Here is a 21,476-nt window from a genome sequence, read left to right as displayed (position 1 = left end):
AAAAACCGTAAGACATGGACAACTAAAGTTTGTCAAATTCCTGTCATGTAGATCTTGCTATGGAATTAATTCAAGCTCACTAACCTGCAATACAGATAATCCATTATTTGCCCTCTATTTGTTAGAAACCAGGATGTTATTTTCTGTCTCCAATTTTTTTTTATCATTTCTTTCATTTCCTACAAGTCTTCAAAATGTATCAGAAGCAGACATGTAGACATCTCTTCCCCAGTTTCCCTTGAAACCTATGATACAGTGTGTCTGGATCCTGTGGAACACCAGGTCTACTCTATCAATTGTATCACCTCACTTGACATTCAATTCCCACTTGTCAATATATATTCTACCCTCTCTAGTGGAAGAGTTGTTTTCTGTAACAAAATAGCTAAAAATCCAACATGAGTGAAGGACTTCTGTTTTCCCCTGTTGTCTGTTAACATTATACCATCTGTCCCAAGCAGAGGAATTATTCATACTTTTGTCTTCTCTTTGCTCTTCACATGCCTTAAAAAAGCCTTTGGGTACCTTTGACATTTTTTGTTGAAGCCACATTTTATTCAGTTATAGATTTCTTCACATAATTTATACAAGTTTATAGAACTTTTTTTTTTTTTTTTTTTTTTTTTTTTTGAGACGGAGTGCAGTGGCCGGATCTCAGCTCACTGCAAGCTCCGCCTCCCGGGTTCACGCCATTCTCCTGCCTCAGCCTCCCGAGTAGCTGGGACTACAGGCGCCCGCCACCTCGCCCGGCTAGTTTTTTGTATTTATTAGTAGAGACGGGGTTTCACCATGTTAGCCAGGATGGCCTCGATCTCCTGACCTCGTGATCCGCCCGTCTCGGCCTCCCAAAGTGTTGGGATTACAGGCTTGAGCCACCGCGCCCGGCCTATAGAACTTTTAATACTAGTTCTTGGACATGTCATCTAATATCCATGCTTTGTACATGATAAATTTTACTTTAAATCAACAGAATCTAATGTTAGTTGGTGCTTTATGCTGTAAACTTGAGTTCTTCAGAAAGCTCTTTCTAGAAAGAGTAATGCCATCATATTTCTGTCTCCCCCAATGCCAACTTTTACCTCTCAATGTCGGGATCCATTATAATATTTTTTTTTTTTTTTTTTTTTTGCATTATCAATCCTTGCCGAACCACTTTTCCTTTTAAAGTCCCAGGACAGAAGATTCCTTAAATATCTTTAATATTATTTATTAAAATCTGCCTTCTTGAATGTTCAACTACACATGTGATGCATTGTTCTCTTCTTTAGTTGCCACTGTTTGCTTCCAATACTACACATATGTAATCACCATTATTTGATGGTCATAATTGAGTTCAGAGTAATATTTCCAATTATAACTTATTCTGCATTCTGAGAAATAAAAATACTATTCATGTCCATGTTTATTGGTTGAATTGTGTCCCAGCAAAAATGTATATGTTGAAGTCTTAACATCCAGTACCTCAAAATGTGACCTTACTGGGAAATAGTGTCATTGTAGATGTAATTAGTTAAGATGTAGTCATACAGAAGTAGAGTAGGGCCCTTACACATTATGACTAGTGTTCTTATAAGAAAGGGAAATTTGGACACAGACACAAACACAGAGAGAACATCATGTAAAGATGAAGCAGAAATTTGCATCTGCAAGCAGGGAACAGCAAAGTTTGCCAGCAAATCACTACAAGTTAGGAGAAAGTAATGGAACAGATTGTCCCCAATAGCCCTCAGAAGAGACCAACCCTGCTATTTCCTTGATCTTGGAATTCTAGCCTCCCGAACTATGAGACAATAAATTTTGGTTGTTTACTCCAATCTATGTGGCCATGTTATGCTGGTCATAGCAAACAAATACAATCAGTCATAAAGAGATCAAATCTACCCTTCTAGAATTTGTCTTCTAAATGGATCCACATAACTGGAAAATCCCATAACTAGAAACTTGTATATTTTTGGTCACTTTCATTTTCATTTTTTTCCTTAAAGTGTATATTTCATTTCCTCCGTCTGGCTGGAAATTCTTAACTCTAAGTAAATTTCACCTTTATTTTACTATATGCTCACCTTATTTGGATGTCTCTTAATATTTTCAACATTTTTTACCAGAATTACTTGGTACTTTATTATTGCTCCTCTTATTGTGACATACCTATATCAGAGAGGACAGTATTTAGGTACTATCCATGTATTTAAGTACATGGGCTCGGGAGTTGGACTGCTGACTTTAAGATTTTATCAGCAGTATGATCTTCATCATGTTTCTTAATTTCTTCAGACTCCACTTTCTTCCTTTATATGTGAATATTTTAAAAAAGAAAAAATAAAAGAGGAAAAAACCTATCCAGTAATTTAGTAGAGATGATTGAACAATCTAATACATAAAAGAAGCATATAATACTTAATGCTATTGCAGTCTATAAAAAGTACTCTACAAAATTTAGTTCTCATAATTTACATATTCTGGCCTTTTGTTTTTCACTGAATCAAAGGATTTCTCTTTCTCTCTCTCCTCTCTCCACTTTTAGGTTAAAATCCTACTATCAGATTGCCAAGTGTCTGGGTCACTTTTTCTATCCTTTCCAAGTAATTCAATCCAAACCAAAGGACTCATTCTTAATGTTTAAATCATGGAAAAGAAAATAAGCCCTGTCCTTCTACTCAGCAGCCATTTGTTTACTCCCAATTTTCTTTCTTTTGCAACATGATAATCTTCCTTTTTATAAAAAAGATAAAATCAGGTGTATCTTCAAGCCCCTTTCAGTTTTCTACCTGGAAGTTCATAGTTTCTCAGATACTGTACTCTGGCAGTGGCATTTGTCCCAATATAAATCAACAGGAAGATGATAATTTCAAAAATGCCATCAGATACTCTGCCACAATAGCAATATTGAATATGGGAAGACTACACCTCCCACTCTTCACAGTAGCCTGTCCACAAAAGGTATGCTGGACACTTCAGTCCCTAGACATCAATTGCCTCGGCTTTTCTTGGGGTTAGGGACAGATTTCCTCAAATCTGCTAATGACTGAAAATCCTCTGTACATTTCTGAGAAACAAAGACTGTATTTTCTATTAAATATCTTAGTTGTGCTGAGGTGGAAAGAAACTTACTTGCCTTTATAGCACTATTGGTTCAAACTTCTCTCCTTGATCTTCTCCATCAGTTTTTCTGGTTACCAGCATAGTTTCACTAATTTTGATAATCTTTATCTTCCTCATAATCTTGTTTTCCCTCTTGCCTTTTATTCAGGTTACTTCCTATGTGCTATCTAGGAAGCACATATTTATCCAATAAAAAAGTCTTCCTCAAACACTCACACTTCTTTGAATTTCTTTTGCCTTTTTTTGTTTCAAATTTGAAATTTCACAATAACTTGACAAGTGATTACCACTAGTCCCCTAACTATTTTTCAGTCACAAAATGCAAACACAGATGCAATCAATCATATTACAGAGAGTTCTGATAAATGTTTTTAAATACATTTTTGTTTTCCCAACCTTTTTCTTTGTATCTGTTTCTCTCCTTTCTTTGTCAGGCCTTTAACTATTTCTAGAATTTTTTGAATGAATCAGGTACAGATAGCAATGAATTAAATCAAGAAAATGCTTCACTAAATTTGTCGTGCAGCATTGTCAATTGAAGACAGTCATGACCTAAAACCCCCATTTGGCACTTTTCTTTCGGCGAAGACTGCCAAATGGCTGATGATTTAATAATCCTGCTCTTGGCTTGGGGAGCTGTATAAATGGACATTTGGATGAGACTAGCTAACTCATTATTCACATTGACCTAAAAAGTGATCCCTTGAATTCTAGCAGCGAAAGGTTAATGATATAATTCCCTAGACTCCTTTGAATTTTAATTAAAATTATTTTTAAAAGACTTTGAATTTCAATATGAACTGGAGCTTTCTATACTATCAGGTATGTCATCAAATCTAAAACTCCTCTATGCAGAAAATGAGAAACTCTGACAATACTCCTCATTTTTATTTATTCATTTCATTCTATGAACACTTCTGGCAATGCATGTCAAATTATCTTTGCACTTCTTTAACCAAGCAATGCCATCCACTATTTGTCAATGAACTGTAATGAATCACATTCCAAGAGCCAGATTCTCTGAATGATTGTGATAGGTATTTTCCAGATATGCAGTTTGGGGCAAGCTTGTATTTTAAACCCATGGAACATTCTTTATATATGTTTATTAATTGCATGTTCCTTTTTCACTGTGGTATGCTTAATTTCTTTAGATCTTAAGCAAGGGGTGGGAAGAGTAATGCAATATTATCTACAAGTAAAGCTTTAAAATAATTAAATTAACTCTTTTTCTTTTTGTTATGAAATGTCAAAATTGGTCTCTTGGGGAATCACATTACATAGTACCAAACTAATAATTTTGAAAATAGCAAATACATTGTAATAGCATATAGCTATATGACACTTACTCTATGCCAGACATTATTCTAAGTATTCTACATATATTAACTCAATTATTCCTCACAACGATCTTCTAAGTAAGTTCTATTATTATCCCAATCTAACAAGTAGTAAAACTGAGGCCCAGGGAGGTTAAGTGACCCAAGTAGAATTCAAAGTTGGCTGAAACTACAAGTGCACAATTTGTTTTAAGTTAAATGAGTTATTGCTTCCAGATCTATATGTATAATGAAGCCTAATACCTCAAATTTGAGGAGCTTTCCCCTTACGGATAATTTTATGCTAAATATGGTACTATATGGAGTATCATTAGATTCCATAGTCTGATGTTAAATGTTGCAATTTTATTCACTTTTTATAACACATTAATTAGGAAGGAAAAGTGAGGCATATTTTTTACTTTTACTTATTAATGATTTTGAGATCGGGTCTCACTCTGTCATCCAGGCTGCAGTGCAGTGGTGCAATTGCGGCTCACTGCAGCCTCTACTTCTTGGGCTCCAGTGATCCACCCACCTCAGCTTCCTGAGTAGCTGGGACCCCAGGTGTGCAGCGCCATGCCTGGCTAATTTTTGTATTTTTGGAAGAGATGAGGCTTCATCATGTTGCCTAGCCTGGTCATGAACTCCTGAGATCAAGCAATCCACCCGCCTCCATCTCCCAAAGTGCTGGGATTACAGGCATGAGCCGTCACACCAGGCTAAGGGAAGCAGAAAAGTGATTTATTGGGTGCTCAGGAATACAGTGAAAAGAGTGTTCTAGAATACCTGGGAAATCTCAGCTGATGAGAGGGTTATATTGTTCAGCACGTGTTATTGGTTGTATTCTCCAATATCCCATATGTGTCAGAATCAAATGCCGTATGATATTCTCCTACGATTAAAGTTTTCAGCTTTCTAAGTAAATGTGTATATATCACACTGTATATGAACATTGTATATGTCATTGTATTATATATTTATGTTATGGATATGTATAAGTTCATCCTGATTCTTTGTCCTCAAAGATAGTGATACATTGTGGTTCTTTGTACAACAGTTCTCATATAACCCACTTTGCTAGGAAACATTTATCTCATATGATTAGATTTCCTTGTCTTAGTAATTATGAAGTTATACTTCTCAGTGTAAATTTGGACTGTCAAGCCTTAATAAGACTGTTCATACAGAAGATTTAACTTGTTTATGTAATAGGTATGGTTTCAATGACTATATCTTATATAATTTAGTGGGGAAAACGCATTCTGCTCTGAAAAATATTTCAAAAATGATCTCACTGTCTGTATTTATCCTTTAACAGCATCTTTTAACATTGCCAGTGAGCAGACGGATGTAGAAAGAATTAACAGCAGAAAAGAACAGAAGGACTCTGAATTCAAAGACTTAAACCAGCAGGTATGGACAGATTCATGGTTTACCAAGCCTAGACCAGTATATTGGAACAGCAGGTAGAGAGATGACATGATTCAGAAGAAGCTTGAAGCAGAAGAGGACATTTTTATTTTAAATAAATGGTAATTTTAAAAGGGTAATATCCTTGAATTAATGATGGACATGTACTAAATTAACTTATTTAGGAGAATTAACTTGTACTTTTTTTAGTCTCTATTTTGTTTATATTTTCCTCATTCTTAGAAGCATGAAAATCCAATTCTTTTTTACCCTGCTGATTTTTTGACATTTTCCATTTGGCAAAAAGGAATTTCTCTCCCTCTCTGGTGTTTCTAATGGACCTGAAACCCATGTGATTAACATGGCTTCCTTCCTCACACTAGGCTTGGCATCAATATCACTTTCAGAATTAATATGTGTATCTCCTGAGAGCAAGCATTAATTTCTAGGAGTTCTAGCTAAAATGCTATTATAAATGGCTACCGTTACTGGGCATGAGAGCTAAGTGGAAAAGAAAATATTTTGGGTGCTTGAATCTTTGCCTTTAAATTATTCAGAAAAAATTAAACTTATGTTACGGAATACCAAGATCAAGTTATGGACTTCTTCCTCTTCAGGGGGCAGTACTTCTCCTGACTGAGTACAAATGAGCAATATTTCAAGCTTTCTAATCTGCTACATATTAGAATCACCCGGGGAACTTTTCAACTAAAACATATTAGCATCCAGGCACCACCTTCAGAGTGTCTCAGCCAGTTGTTCTGGATGAATATCTGACATCTAATACTTTTTAAAATGTATTCCAAAGTTGATACTAATCTACCTCCAGGATTTAAATCCTAGGCGTACTCTATTTATCCTTATACAATTAAAATGTGTTTTAAAAAGCACTGGTGAAATCAATGATCTGAGATGATTAAACTATTTAAAATATTTCCATTAAAATTAAAGTTCCTTAACAAATTGAGGTGGCATCCTAATACATTTTGTTCCACTATAACAGAATACTTGAGACTGGGTAATTTACAATGAACATAAATTTATTGGCTTAATGGATCTGGAGGTTGGGAAGTCAAACCTCCAGATTGAGGGGCCGGCATTTGGCAAAGGCCATGGTAGAAGAGCAAAAACAGGGTAAGAGAGACAAAGATATTAAACTCCCAGCCTTGAGCCCTTTTAGAATCAGCATTAATCTATTCATGAGAGTGGACCCCTCCTGATCTAAACACCTCCCAAGGGCCCCACCTCTCAACACTGTGCGTTGCAGATTAAGTTTCCAATACATGCTTTTGGGGGGACACATTCAAACCACAGCAGAGTTCATGCTGGTTTTACATTTCATGCTTACCAAAATTTAATTCAATATCAAAAGCTTCAAATCAGTTCTTCGAAAGTAATTTTTCTTTCTATTAATTCTCACAACCAATTTATCAATAAATTAAAATATGCCCATACCCTGATCACTTCTCACCATGTCTACCACAACCATCCTTGTCCACCATCCTCTCTTGTCTTAAAACTCTGAGTCTCCTCACTAGTTCTCCCTTTTCCACTATTGAACCCCTACAAAATCATCCTTTAAAAATGTAGGTCAGCTCATGCCATCACTCCACAAGACTTTCAGATGTCTCCCTAGGTTGCACCCAATAAATGCCTGAGGCCTTACAACGCCACGGTCACGACCTGGCTGTCCTTCCTCTCAAACCTTACCTCCCCCTGTTCTCTCTCTCTTGCTCTTGCAGCCTCTTGCTCTATCTCAAACATTTTAGGTGTGCTCCTGCATTAAGAACCTTCCACTGACTGTTCCCACTGTCTGGAATGCTCTTCCCAGATATTTGCATGGCTGACTTCCTCACTGTGTTTGTTGTTGTTCTCCTTCCTCTTCTTAAATATCATCTTCTCAGTAAGGTCTACCGTGACCAATTTACTTAAATTGTAACTGCCCGCCCACCATCTCTCCCAATACGCTTTATCCCACTCTCCTTTTTCTTTTCTCTACGACACATATTTTAAATTCTATATAATTTTCTTATTTTTTAATTGTATATTGTTTCCCCCTTTAAGAATATAAGTTTCATAAGATCAGGAACCTTTGTACATTATGTTCAGTGATCTATTTCAAGGGACTGAATCAGTGTTTGGCAAATGTTAGGTGTCACAAATAACAATTTATTGAATGAATCGGTGATGAAATAAATACAAGTGCAATATCTGGTACCATGCTTTCTATTGGCAATTAATAATTTCCTTTAAAATATGGTAATATTCCTAGCACTTTGGGAGGTCAAGGTGTGTGAATCACTTGAGGCCAGGAGTTGGAGACCAGCCTGGCCGACATGACAAAATCCTGTCTCTACTAAAAATACAAAAATTAGCTAGGCGAGGTGGCACATGCGTGTAATCCCAGCTACTCAGGAGGCTGAGGTCTGAGAATTGCTTGGGCCTGAGAAGTAGCAGTTGCAGTGAGTCGAGGCCATGCCACTGCACTCCACCCTGAGTGACAGAGTCAGACTCTGTCTCAAACTATATAGTATATGTAAAATAAATTATATAATATTACCACCACTTTCTACCTGTGTGACATGGTATTATATGGTATATATAATATATATGGCATGTTTATCTAATATATATGGTAATGTTTCACGTTAGCAGGACTATTTTTATGTTTCTAATTAGTTTTCCATGAAAGCATATTGTTCTGAGTGCTTCATTACTCCTGGAACTTCCCCAGGTCCTCAAATTTTTCATGCAGGAAAGAGATATTAAAAATATATAAATATTTCAGTGTGAAGAGGCATTCCCATAAAACTATCTCTTGATCCCTAAAATTATTGTCATTTTTTCCACATAGACACAACTTTCCACTCCATCTTCATATTTTCACTTAAAAATAAACCTATCCCATTACATATCAAGCAATTTTTTTTCTTCCCATTATTTGTTAGCGGGAGAGTGATAAATCAAAATCTTTTATCAAGGCTTTACATAATTTCTTTTTTTTTTTTTTTTTTTTTTTTTTTTTGAGATGGAGTCTCGCTCTGTCGCCCAGGCTGGAGTGCAGTGGCCGGATCTCAGCTCACTACAAGCTCCGCCTCCCGGGTTTACGCCATTCTCCTGCCTCAGCCTCCCGAGTAGCTGGGACTACAGGCGCCCGCCACCTCGCCCGGCTAGTTTTTTGTATTTTTTAGTAGAGACGGGGTTTCACCGTATTAGCCAGGATGGTCTTGATCTCCTGACCTCGTGATCCGCCCATCTCGGCCTCCCAACATAATTTCTAAATCTGTAATTTTACCAATTAAATCGGTCCGACACTATGCCTCACATGATTCAAAAAATTTGAGAGAAGTTAACAAAACTTCAAATACAAACAAGTGCTGCATCTTTTCTCCTCACAATGATAAATGATTCTTTCATTTTGGGTTAATTTTTATTGTTTGTCTTTTTATTAATTCAACAAATAATTTTCAGAAGTAGGCAGTGTTCTAGTCACTTGGGTTCATGAGTGAATAAATCAAGCAAAGGTCCTTGCTCTTGTGGAGTCCACATTCTCGCCTTCTCATTTAGTAACCAGCTCAAGCATTGCTTTCATCTGAGAGCCTACAGTTTTTTATTTGATTTAATCTTTATCATATTCATCATGAAGATTGATTTTAAAGAACAGAACAATAGAAATGGTTGCCTCCTGCTGATAAGTTCACTTGCTCTGACTGTGTGCTATCATTCTGAGATTACAAACTTGTCATCTTTGGGAGTACTAGACCTGGGGCACATCTCTTCGCCACCACTTTCTACCTGTGTGACATTAGAAAGTTCTTTAATTCTATGTCTATCATGTTTCCTCTATGTACAAAATGAAAATAATACTTCACAAATTTGTATTAAAATCCTGTAAAGCACCTACCACATTATTAGCCAAAAACAACTGGTCATCAAACCAGTTATTTCCTGCTTAGCAAAGAAAAAAAAAAATCCAATATTCTCTGTCAATAACAGCAGTGAATTTTTTAAAAGTAATTCTTTGTGATAAAGGCTCAATAAAATTATTTTAATATACCCAAAGGATTATAAATCATGCTGCTATAAAGACACATGCACACGTATGTTTATTGCGGCACTATTCACAATAGCAAAGACTTGGAATCAACCCAAATGTCCATCAATGACAGACTGGATTAAGAAAATGTGGCACATATACACCATGGAATACTCTGCAGCGTAAAAAAGGATGAGTTTGTGTCCTTTGTAGGGACATGGATGCAGCTGGAAACCATCATTCTCAGCAAACTATCGCAAGAACAGAAAACCAAACACCGCATGTTCTCACTCATAGGTGGGAACTGAACAATGAGATCACTTGGACTCGGGAACGGGAACATCACACACCAGGGCCTATCATGGGGAGTGGGGAGGGGGGAGGGATTGCACTGGGAGTTATACCTGATGTAAATGACGAGTTGATGGGTGCTGACGAGTTGATGGGTGCAGCACACCAACATGGCACAAGTATACATATGTAACAAACCTGCACGTTATGCACATGTACCCTAGAACTTAAAGTATAATAATAAATAAATAAATAAATAAATAAAACACTTCAATAAAAATTAACATGTTTTTTAAAGAGTTGTCCCATATATGTTCAGAGGGAAAGGCACCATAATGTCAACTATTTCTACAGTAGAATAATCCCCTGTATTACTCTACTGCTATTTGATTTCTCAAAATATGTAAAACAAACACTTTAATAAAAATTAACATGTTTTTTTGTTTTTGTTTTTTTTTTAAAAAAAGAAAGCTACCTGTCTCTGAGGCAGTTTGTCTCTTTATTAGGGTTGAAATCATATATTACTCACTCCAGAGAGAATATATGACCAAGCTAAATTAGAGTAAATTCCCTTGCTGCATGCCCATATTATCTAGTCTTTCCCCTTCCATACTTTTCACACTCATAATTACACAATTCATCTCTGACTCCACCACTTCACTGCAGGCCGCAAGACAGCAGAGGAGTCCCTTCCTGCTGACCGCTTAATCCCCAGCACACAGCACCAGAGTCAGGGTGTGGCAGGAACTCAGTAGATTTCTTCTTAATCACAATGCAAGAAATCAGTAAGAAATTTGTAATGTGACTCAGGAATGTCTATTTACAGTTTATAGTATAGCCTAAGTCATCTTTAGGCCTCTATAGGCATTATAAAAGAAGCTGAAAAGTACATTTAAGAAAATTTACGGCCAGGTGTGATGGCTCACACCTGTAATCCCGGCACTTTGGGAGGCCAAGGTGGGCAGATCACCTGAGGTCAGGAGTTCGAGACCAGCCTGGCCAACATGGTGAAATCCCATCTCTACTAAAATACAAAAAAATTAGCCAAGTGTGGTGGTACATGTGTGTAATCCCAGCTACTCTGGAGGCTGAGGCAGGAGAATCACTTGAACCCAAGGTGGAGATTGCAGTGAGCCAGGATCACACCATTGCACTCCAGGCTGGGTAACAGGGAAAAAAAATCATTTTGGTGTAAATTTCTTGAAAAACAAAGCAGACTATTTGTTACAGTTTTATTTTTTTTCCATAGATTTGTTAGATCCATTGTGATTGTTGATTTGTTTGCTTTCTTTCATTTTGCTTCTCAGGGAATTGCCTCCATAGAAACTATTATTTCCAGAAACACTAATGAGCAGCCTACATCGGCTGAGAAAAATGAAATTGGAATTCCTAAAGATAAAAGCCAGGTACTGTAATGTGGGAACGAGCCATAGGCTTAGAAGGAAAGGATGTGGTTCCTAGCACCACTGCCTGGTTCTTTTCTTATGTCACTGTTCGTGAACTTTTAGGCTAAGTCCTTCCATTAATTACATCATTGAACTGTCATAATATCCCTGTAATGAGGTTTCTATTACCCGCTCCATTTTGTCAGTGATAACCGTGTAGGTGAGGTTAAGAATTCTCAGAGGTGCACAGTGAGTAAGGAGAGCTGGGCTTCCACTTCAGGACTCCCTGACTCCAAGTTATCAACTTTAACCGCTATTTACTCTTTCAAAGGCTCTTTGTCGTCCTGATCATGAGTTCTCATGGGAACAGCTTTAAATATATTGTACACAAAAAGGAGACCCATGAAATAATCAAAATCCAGCTCATCCAACTTTCAAAACTATTTATCTGAAAAGATTTTACAAAGAACCATTTTATAAATACAACATAGTTTTAAGAGGCATTTTTTTTTTCCTCCAAAGTAGTAATGTTAGAAAGCTGCTATTCTTACAGTTAGAAGGCGGGGGCGGTGGGGGAGGGAGGTGGAAAACTTGTAGATATTGCAATGCCTCATTCAGCCGTGAGCATTGCTTAGGACTTCCTAAGACTTTAAATAAAATAACATGGCTTTAACAAAAATTGCAATTAGCGGTAAACATCTGGCAATCGTCTCCATATTTTTTCAATATTCTTCTAGCATGCATGCAACCAAATAATTGTTATTTTTAAACTAAAATAAGCAAATGTATATATTCAGGTCTATAACTGACATACTAATAAAAATGGTAGATTAAGTTTAAAGAAGGAAAATCTTACAGCTATATATTATTTACTGAGTGGTATAAAAAGTATTAGAAAAATGGGCTATTTAATTTTATAAACTCCAGTTTAAAGGAGCCCACGATAATTTGAAAGTTCTAGTTTTTTGTATTATCAGTCCTAAGAATATAGTAGAGGAATATTATATTAGAATATCCATCATTCTCTTGCAGAATAAATCAAAACACAAAGCAGGTAATATCCAAAATGACTTCAATTGCCAGCAGAGCCAGAAATGAGAAAGATGCTCTCTTTTGCAAAATGTACCCAAATCCCTGCTCATCATATTCATACATCCGAAACTTTGCTTCTCAAAAAAACTATTTTAGGAGTTACTTGCTGTTTGAAACGGAGCTAAGTGATATTATCAAGAAGAGATGGCTTAAAATTTTAGTGATAGGGTTAAGGTGACATCAAATACATTAAAAAAAAAAAACCAGAGAAAATGGTGAAAAATGAAGACATAAAGAGAGAAATAATTCTTTTAAAAATAGTGCTGCTGTTATTCTTCAGAGTAATAGTTTCATCTTCTTAAACTCTGGATTGTTCTATGGTTCCCTTCACCGCCAACATAAGAATTCCTAATCCACACCCTATTGCTAAAAATGAATGTTTTAAATGAAACTTTTGCGAACAGTATCAAGCACAATAAAGGCAAAGCACTCTCTAACTGGGCTTTTTGCTCAGCTCTTTGTTCAGTTATTAGATTGTACTGTTCTTCACGTAACATTTTGCAAATCCACTGGATACATTCAGAGGGGATGTGTGTGTGTTTGTGTGTACCAGAGCAGCCCAACGCTAACCTTGGCTGCCCTAAAGTTCTTTCATTTGGATGTACTTTGGATTAAAACAATTGCAAAGCACAGATGTGAATTTCCAGCAAAGGTGACCTTTCTTTAATATTAGATTACAACCTTGTTTCTATAAAAATGAAAGTTACCTTTGAGCATTGCCATCCTAAACCTTGTTAAAAGAGCCAGATGCTTCCGTGGCTTATTATTGGTTGAGACGTAACATTTAATTAGGCATTTACAGGGATAGATTCAAGGGTCTCTATCTGTGAAAACTGTCCTCAGGCTGCGAATGGTTGTAGTTTCCTGGTATTTTTTTCAAAGGAAAAAATCAAGATGCCATGAAAATAACCAGTAATGGGTATTCATGGCAAAGAAGGTCATTTGACACATGCATGAAATATTCTGTTTTCCAGTTCATGTGGCCTGGCTATTTTTAGCATCAGTTGATATCAACCCTTGATTTCTCACAGAGCTCTAAGCAGGGTCGGTACCTGGTTGGGATTTCTGACAGCAGCCTCAGCCAGGTTACTGCTTCACAGTTTCTCCTGCCAGCTGTATGGCCATCTTCCTGCCAGCCATACGCTCACCACGGCCACCTCCTGTTGCTCCCAGCTGCTTCAAGACAGCCCATGCCAGTCACACCCTGGGGCCGCTGCCAGCTCTGCAGCAGTCCCTACCTACCACATGGCAGCCCCTGTACCCTGTGCATCCGTCCCACTGTCACACAAAGAAAAGTTATTCAGTGGGTTGCCTAAAATTAATTTTCCCCCACAGAGCCTCTTTTCCTTGAGCTCAGTGTTTGTAAGAGGTGTGGTTTATTTTTCTTCTTTTAGACAGTTTGCATAATTTATGTGAAGGAATTCTTTCCATGGTAGGCTGAGATGCTCTCACAAGTACAAATGCACTTCTCACACCTTGACCACAATTCCCTTGAGCTTAAGATCATTGAGCAAAAACAACTACATTTGAAGTTTGGAATCCAGATTCTAACAAAGTATAGGGACTTTAAATAATCTTTTCTTAAAGTATACAGAAAAAGCATAAATTAGCAAAAGAAACTGCCCACATAATACCTTTACATTTTTCAAATTCCCCAGAATGTATCAGTTTGGGCAGGGTTCTCTAAATCTTGATTAATCAACCACAACAAAAATAAATTGACAAAAAAGCCAAAAATATTTAATTAAATTCCAATTGTGCTGTAAGATATTAGAATAGATGGAGATAGATTTTTTAAAAAATGCTTAAGACATGGCTCTGCCCATAAGCAGTTTGCATTTTAATTTGTGATTAAAGTAGAAACATTTGAGATAGCACGTTCCAGAGTACTGCAAAACCAAAAGATAAGCGCATGATTAATTGTGCATTGTATGCTACAGCATACGTGTATACACAATGCTAGGTGCTTGGGGAAGGAAAGAATCAGTTACTACATTGAGCTATGAAGCCTTGTAAAGGAAGTGGATTTTGAGTGCAGCCAACTTAACTGGATTAGAGAATTGTGGTAGAAAATTGCTGTGGCCTGTTGATGAGTCCTCTTGAACAGCCAGGCTAAAGGGTGTGGATTTTTACATTGGTAGCCACAGGAAGCAACTTAAATTATCTTGGGAAGAGGAATGACATGGTGCACTTTTGAGTAGGTTGAACCATATTAATATATTTTTTTAATAGGTCAAAACCATTAAAACATCAGTAGTTTCATAAAGTTCAACTTAATATAAAAGACAAAGTGAAGAGAAAATAACCAGACTAAGTTTGGTTTGGTTTTCCCATGCACCTCCTGCTCTGTTAACTAATTTGCCAATTTATTCCATATCCTGTCTACTTTCTTACACTAAGAGGTGAAAAAAATACAAAAAAGTAAAAGATGAGAAGACTAAATAAAAGGAGAAGGAAACAAGGCACAAAGTCAGCAAGAATCGTGGAACATCTTAAAACTTCTTAACAAAGTAAAAGTAACTAAATCTTGGAAAGCTCTCACATGAATCTGCATTACCACTCTTATCACGACACAGGGAATAAAGCAGTTCTAAAAAAATTACACATTAGCTTATTCACAGATTAAAACATGTGACTTGACTCTTACAATTCATTTCCTTATGGCTGTTATTTACATTTTCCAAAAGAAAATTATTTTAGGTTTCTAGGCTCAAGTGAACTCTGGATACTTGTGTCTTAGCGCATTACTTTAAGTTACAATTTTAGGGATATCCATTTACTTGTATTTGATTTGATAAAGGAATCATATCTTCTGCAACACCTCAGATGACACAATTTAAATGCCAAACATTGGGCTTTTCAAAGAAAAGCACAATGTCCTACACTTTTGTAATTTTCTTTGCACCTGGGATCAATTAATTTCCAGCCCACACACTGGGGCCTCTCTTTCTCCACAGAGACTTTAAGGAGCCTACCTCAGGCCCAGAGTCAGCAAAATATTACTCTTGTTGTTCATGTACAATGCAATGCAGAGCCTCCTGCAGTGATCCAAACCCCAGATGGCTTTGTTATTCCATGTTGACTTCTAACACCCGCCTTACTCTCTCAGCTCATCTTTCTGCTTCCTTCTCTGCAGCCATTCTTCTCCAGCTGCACACTTTTCCTCTATTCCACTACAAAATGGAATGTGATTTTTTTTTGTCCCTCCCTTAACTCTTTATTCTCTGAAACAAGTAGAAGGAAACAGAGGAGACAATGTAACAGATAATGGTAAAATTACAAAGACAGTATTGGTCATAAGAGCTATCATCTTTATTAGAATGAAACTTAATTTAGATGTGTTCTTGCTAACTTCCTACATTATTCTTTCACTGAGGCAATATTTTTCTGCTTCTGTGGAAGTTGGAGAACCAATACAATATCTATCTCTCTATCCTTCCTGGGAAACTTTTGAGTTTCTTTTGTTCTTAGATAAGAACCTCCCATCACAGCCCCTGTAATTCTCTGAAACAAATAATAAAAATGATGAGGATTTAACTTTGTTAGAATATACAAAAAGAATCATTTGCATGTACCAGATCCTCTGACAACAGACTGTATTTTAATCTTTGAACTTCCATTGATTATCTTTCCTGGCATTTGCTTAGAAAGACATACTTCATCTTGGATTCACTTTCATTGGGTCAAAACCCAAATTCCTAGAGGGTCCAGAAAAATAATATAAATTAGTGACAAGGAGTCACATATAGGAAAAACAAGGAGTGGCAGGGGCAGTGATGTCCTGGAGAGCTCATCCCATCTTAAGGGGGCCACAGCTAATAAGCACTAGTTGATAATTGCCTTATAAAAAGCTCACTCAGTGCTTCCATATTTTTTTAATTTAAAAAAATTCATTTGAGAAACTAAAAATATTTTAAATATAATAACTTAATCACAAATATTTACAAATATTCCTTGAAAACATTAATTAATTAATTATAATAATTAACTTTATACATGCTACGAGTAAATTATTTATATCAGGAGTTGGCATTTTTTTCTATAAAGGGCCAGATAATAAATATTTTCTGTTTTGTGTGTCTTATGGACACTGAGCTCAGCCTCTGTGTTGACAAAGCAATCACGTGTAATTGCAGGTCCAAAGCTGTGTTCAGTAAAACTTTGATTACAAAAAACTGGAAGACCAGATTTGGCCCATGGGTTTTCTCACCCTAATCTATACATATATCTATCTAAAGGCTACACATTGAGAGTTTTACAGAGTATATACCTAGTAGTCCATATGTTCCTCTTATCTCAACTTACACAATGTTTGCTGAGGGAAATCTTCCTAGGTCTGGATCAGCTGAGGCCTTCAGTTTGGTGGTCCATTGTACCTGCACCTGCACTAATGTAATATTCAACAAAATGTCACACTGTGATATAATATTTTAATTTTGTCTGCTTTCACTAGATTATAAGCTTTAAAGGAATGATGACTTTGTCTGTCCTGGTACTTTGTATCCATGGTGCCTGGGACATAGTGATGGCAGTGGCTGCTGCCATCATGCCAGCTGCAGCAGGGAGGTGTGCTGAGGCTGTACAGTCCATGGAGCTGGTGGGAGCCCTGGCCCTTCTGAGTTGGGGCGGGAGCTCCCCCGGTGCCGCTGCAGCCACCCAAGCTGTGGCTGCAGACCCAGGCCTCCTGCTCTAGGGAACAGGCAGGAGCCCCACCCAAACTGCAGCCATAGGTCTGAGCCTCCCTCTGCTCTTGGAGCGGGCCAGGAGCAGGCAGGATCTGCCCTCCTGGGTACAGCTGAAGCCAACCCCCAGGCGCAAGACCCAGGCATCTCTGCAGCCTGCACCCTTAGGGGACCCAAGAAGGACACCCCTAATGCCCCGAGCAGGCTCGTGGGTATCTGCTCCCGCTGCCTGGCCTCTCTCCACTCCTGGAGTGTGCTCCGATCTCAGAGCAGGGTTTGAGGCCTAGTCCTAGGGGCCATGAATGGTATTGGGAGGCAGACTGATTCCTGGGTGGAAAAGGGTGGGTCCCCAGTAAGGCCCCACATTCAGGCCAGGGAGGGCCTGAAGGGTGGGGGCAGTCTGCCAGTCCCATGGACTGGAGTGGGGACTCGTGGTGCCTCTTCCCACTAGCCCGTGGCCATCCATGGATGAATCCGCACGCACTTCCTCCCCTCTGAGGTCCATAAAAGCTCTGGACTAAGCCAGAGCACAGGAGAGAGCAGAGAAGAAAAGGGCAGAGAAGAAAGGGCAGAGAGAGGATGGAACAACCAGTTACAAAGAGGAGCTACTACCCTCTCTGCTGAGAGCTGCAGAGATGACCTGGAAGAAAGGGCCAGAGAAGAAAAGGGCAGAGAGAGGATGGAACAACCAGTTACAAAGAGGAGCTACTACCCTCTCTGCTGAGAGCTGCAGAGATGACCTGCGGGCAAAGAGGAACCACCCTCTCCAGGGCCTCACCCTCTCCCGGGCCTCCTCTCTACTGAGAGCTGCAGACATCGGGATGACCAGTGGGCAGAGAGAAGCCACCCTCTCCAGGATCTTCTCTTTGCTGAGAACTGAACACGGGGTGAATGACCTGCCTACAGAAGGGAGCTACCCACTGCCACTGCGCGTCTCCTCTTAGCTGTTTGAACACTCAATAAAGCTCATCTTCCCCTTGTTCATTCTTCGCTTGTCTTTGTACCTCATTCTTCCTGGATGCAGGCAAAGGCGCCACAGACACAGAGGTTTCTGGCCAGAAAATCCACACCCCAAAGACATCCTGTAACAGTAGTAATCATGAATATTTTCAGTGCATTTTTTACTTCCTTCCATAATTAATCTAAACTGGAAATTTTCTTGTGGTGTTTTGTTTTTAGTAGGAGAAGAAAGCCCTAAGATTGATTCCGTTCCAAGGCGTCTGTGAGCCAGCTGAGTATACGCCATGAGCAAAGCTCACCCTCCCGAGTTGAAAAAATTTATGGACAAGAAGTTATCATTGAAATTAAATGGTGGCAGACATGTCCAAGGAATATTGCGGGGATTTGATCCCTTTATGAACCTTGTGATAGATGAATGTGTGGAGATGGCGACTAGTGGGCAACAAAACAATATTGGAATGGTGGTAATACGAGGAAATAGTATCATCATGTTAGAAGCCTTGGAACGAGTATAAATAATGGCTGTTCAGCAGAGAAACCCATGTCCTCTCTCCATAGGGCCTGTTTTACTATGATGTAAAAATTAGGTCATATACATTTTCATATTAGACTTTTTGTTAAATAAACTTTTGTAATAGTCAAAAATGCCTTCTCAAATGTTCTGAATATAGAATATTAGCTCTCATTCCAATTTTTTCTAACATGAATTTTCCTGGTTGACAATGATTTCAAAGGGTTTTATGCATTAAAGTGGAAAAATCTTATTAAATGTGAAAAAAAAAAAAGAAAGCCCTAAGATTACTAAATGTTTGTATCTTCATCTAAACTTCATCATTCATGGCTGTATTGTTTTACCATTTTCTGTTATATTACTTCCTGCCTTAGTTTGTGCCACTATAAGAAAATACCTGTAACTGGTAATATATTCTCACAGTTCTGGGGGGCTGAAAAGTCCAAGATCAAGGTGCTGGAATTTGGTGTCCGATGAGAGCTGCTCTCTGCTCCCATGGTGGTGCCTTGTTGCTGTGTCCTCCAGAGTGGATAACGCTGTGTCCTCACATGGCAGAAGCAAGGAGGGCAAAAGGGCCAAATGTTATGTGAAGTCTTTTTTATGAGAGTCTTAATTCCATTCATGACAGGGGAACGTAGATAACCTAATCACTTCCTAAAAGTCCCACCTCTTAATACTATCACATTGAGAACACCTGAATTTTGGAGGAGACACATTCAAGCCATAACACTCCACTTTCCCTCCAGCAGAAAAAGAAAGGTGAAGATAAGTGTCAACTGCAAGAAAAATGGTTGCAGAAAATTTTGATGGAAGTATCATCATTGATGATATGAAAAGGAACACTTCATTTTTGTAGTCTTAGTATCAGGAAGTTATGGAACTAATTGTAGAGATTCTTCTGCTATAACAAAGAGCCAGATTCCTAAAGTTATACTCCTTGGGCTAAAAATCCATGCTCTGGCCAGGCGCAGTGGCTCACGCCTGTAATATCGGCATTTTGGGAGGCCTAGGCAGGTGGATCACCTGAGGCTGGGAGTTTGAGACCAGCCTGACCAACAAGTTGAAACTCCATCTCTACTAAAAATAAAAATACAAAAATTAGCCAGGCGTGGTGGCAGGTGCCTGTAGTCTCAGCTACTCGGGAGGCTGAGACAGGAAAATTGCTTGAACCCAGAAGACGAAGGTTGCAGTGAGCCAAGATCGCACCACTACACTCCAGCCTGGGCAACAGAGCTCAAGACTCAGAAAAAAAATCCCTGCTCCATCACTTACTATATGTTATTATACAAGTAATATAGGCTTTCTGTTAACTTGGTTTCCTTGTCTAAAAATTGTAGCTAATACACATAACTTCCTCATAGAAAGTAAATTCATATAAAGTCCTTCGAGAGATGCTTAGGTATCCTAAGCACTCAATAAGTAATAACCTATCCTTTCAGTTTACATGTTTGAAATCGTTCCTTCATCTTCTCCACCTTACTCAGTTCACTCAAGTAAGCCTTTGGCCAGGTCTCTCACTGGAACAGCCCTTGCCACTCTCACCAGTGAACTCCTTGTTGACACAACTAATGAGCTAATGATAATTTCTTTTCTTTGTTTTTCTTTCTTTCTTTTCTCTTTCTTTTTTTTTTTTTTTTTTTTTTTTTTGAGACAGGGTCATACTCTCTTACTCAGTCTGGAGTGCAGTGACATGATCTTGGCTCACTGCAATCTCTGATTCCAGGGCTAAAGTGATCCTTCCACCTCAGCCTCCCAAGTAGCTGGGACCACAGGCACTCATTACCATGACAGGCTAATTTTTGTGGGGTTTTTGGTAGAGATGGGGTTTTGCCACATTGCCCAGGTTGGTCTCAAACTCCTGGGCTCAAGGGATCCTCCCACCTCAGCCTCTCAAAGTGCTGGGATTACATGCATGAGCCACCATGCCCAGCTGATATTTTCTTATCTCACATCTTACTAGATCTCTAGCAGATAAACCATGTGACATGGTTAGTACTTTATATCTTTTGTCTACATCATTAGCCCTTTCTTCAAAGTCTCTTTCTTGCTGCATCTATCCTCTTAACCTCTAGATCTCAGAATGCTCCTATGCTCAGGTCTTGAACTTCTCCCCATTTACTCACTACAAAGTGACCTCATCCACATCCAGGGCTTTAAATACCATCTAGATGCTGAGGATTCCCAAATTTACCCTCTAGCACTAAACTCAGGTGAACTCCAAACAAATGTGTCCAGCTCCTACTCACCTCTTGACTTCGCCATCTAATTGCAACTCTAAACATATTATATCGAAAACTGAACTTGACATTTTACACAGTGCACACACACACACCCCTCACTCACACAAACATATGCTTTTTTATCTTATCAAATAAATGACAACCTTATGTTTCCAGTTACTTAGAATCGAACTGAACCCCTCAATCTTATTGCCCACAGCTCATCTATCTACAAATCCTATCAACTCTACCTTTAAGAGATAATCAGAATTTCAATACTTCTCACCATATTTATCATTCCTACCCAGTCTAAACCCTATCATCTCTCATATGATGTATTCAGGTAGCTTCAGGACTAGTGTCCTGGTTTTCAATTTTGTCATTTCTATGGCTTATCCTCCACACACAGCCAGAGTAATCCTTGAAGAAGGAAATCAGGCCATATCCCCTTTCTGCTGTAAATGTG

The 21,476-nt window shown here is 38.3% G+C and overlaps 1 protein-coding gene across 1 annotated transcript; it reads left to right on the top strand.

The window, feature by feature from the left end:
- The first annotated feature begins 18,529 nt into the window (after window positions 1-18,529).
- LOC115893640 (small nuclear ribonucleoprotein G) lies at window positions 18,530-18,925 on the top strand. Its single transcript, XM_030918652.1, has one exon. The coding sequence runs from the start codon at window positions 18,565-18,567 to the stop codon at window positions 18,793-18,795; it is 231 nt and encodes a 76-aa protein (XP_030774512.1). The 5' UTR covers window positions 18,530-18,564; the 3' UTR covers window positions 18,796-18,925.
- Window positions 18,926-21,476: the final 2,551 nt, after the last annotated feature.

The sequence above is a fragment of the Rhinopithecus roxellana genome, chromosome 2 (genome assembly GCF_007565055.1).
Source record: "Rhinopithecus roxellana isolate Shanxi Qingling chromosome 2, ASM756505v1, whole genome shotgun sequence".
Classification (NCBI taxonomy): Eukaryota; Metazoa; Chordata; class Mammalia; order Primates; family Cercopithecidae; genus Rhinopithecus; species Rhinopithecus roxellana.
This window is presented reverse-complemented; position numbering and strand designations above follow the sequence as displayed.

Excerpts from the sequence above, each read along its gene's own strand:
- LOC115893640 (XM_030918652.1), top strand. The coding sequence starts at position 18,565 with ATGAGCAAAGCTCACCCTCCCGAGTTGAAAAAATTTATGGACAAGAAG.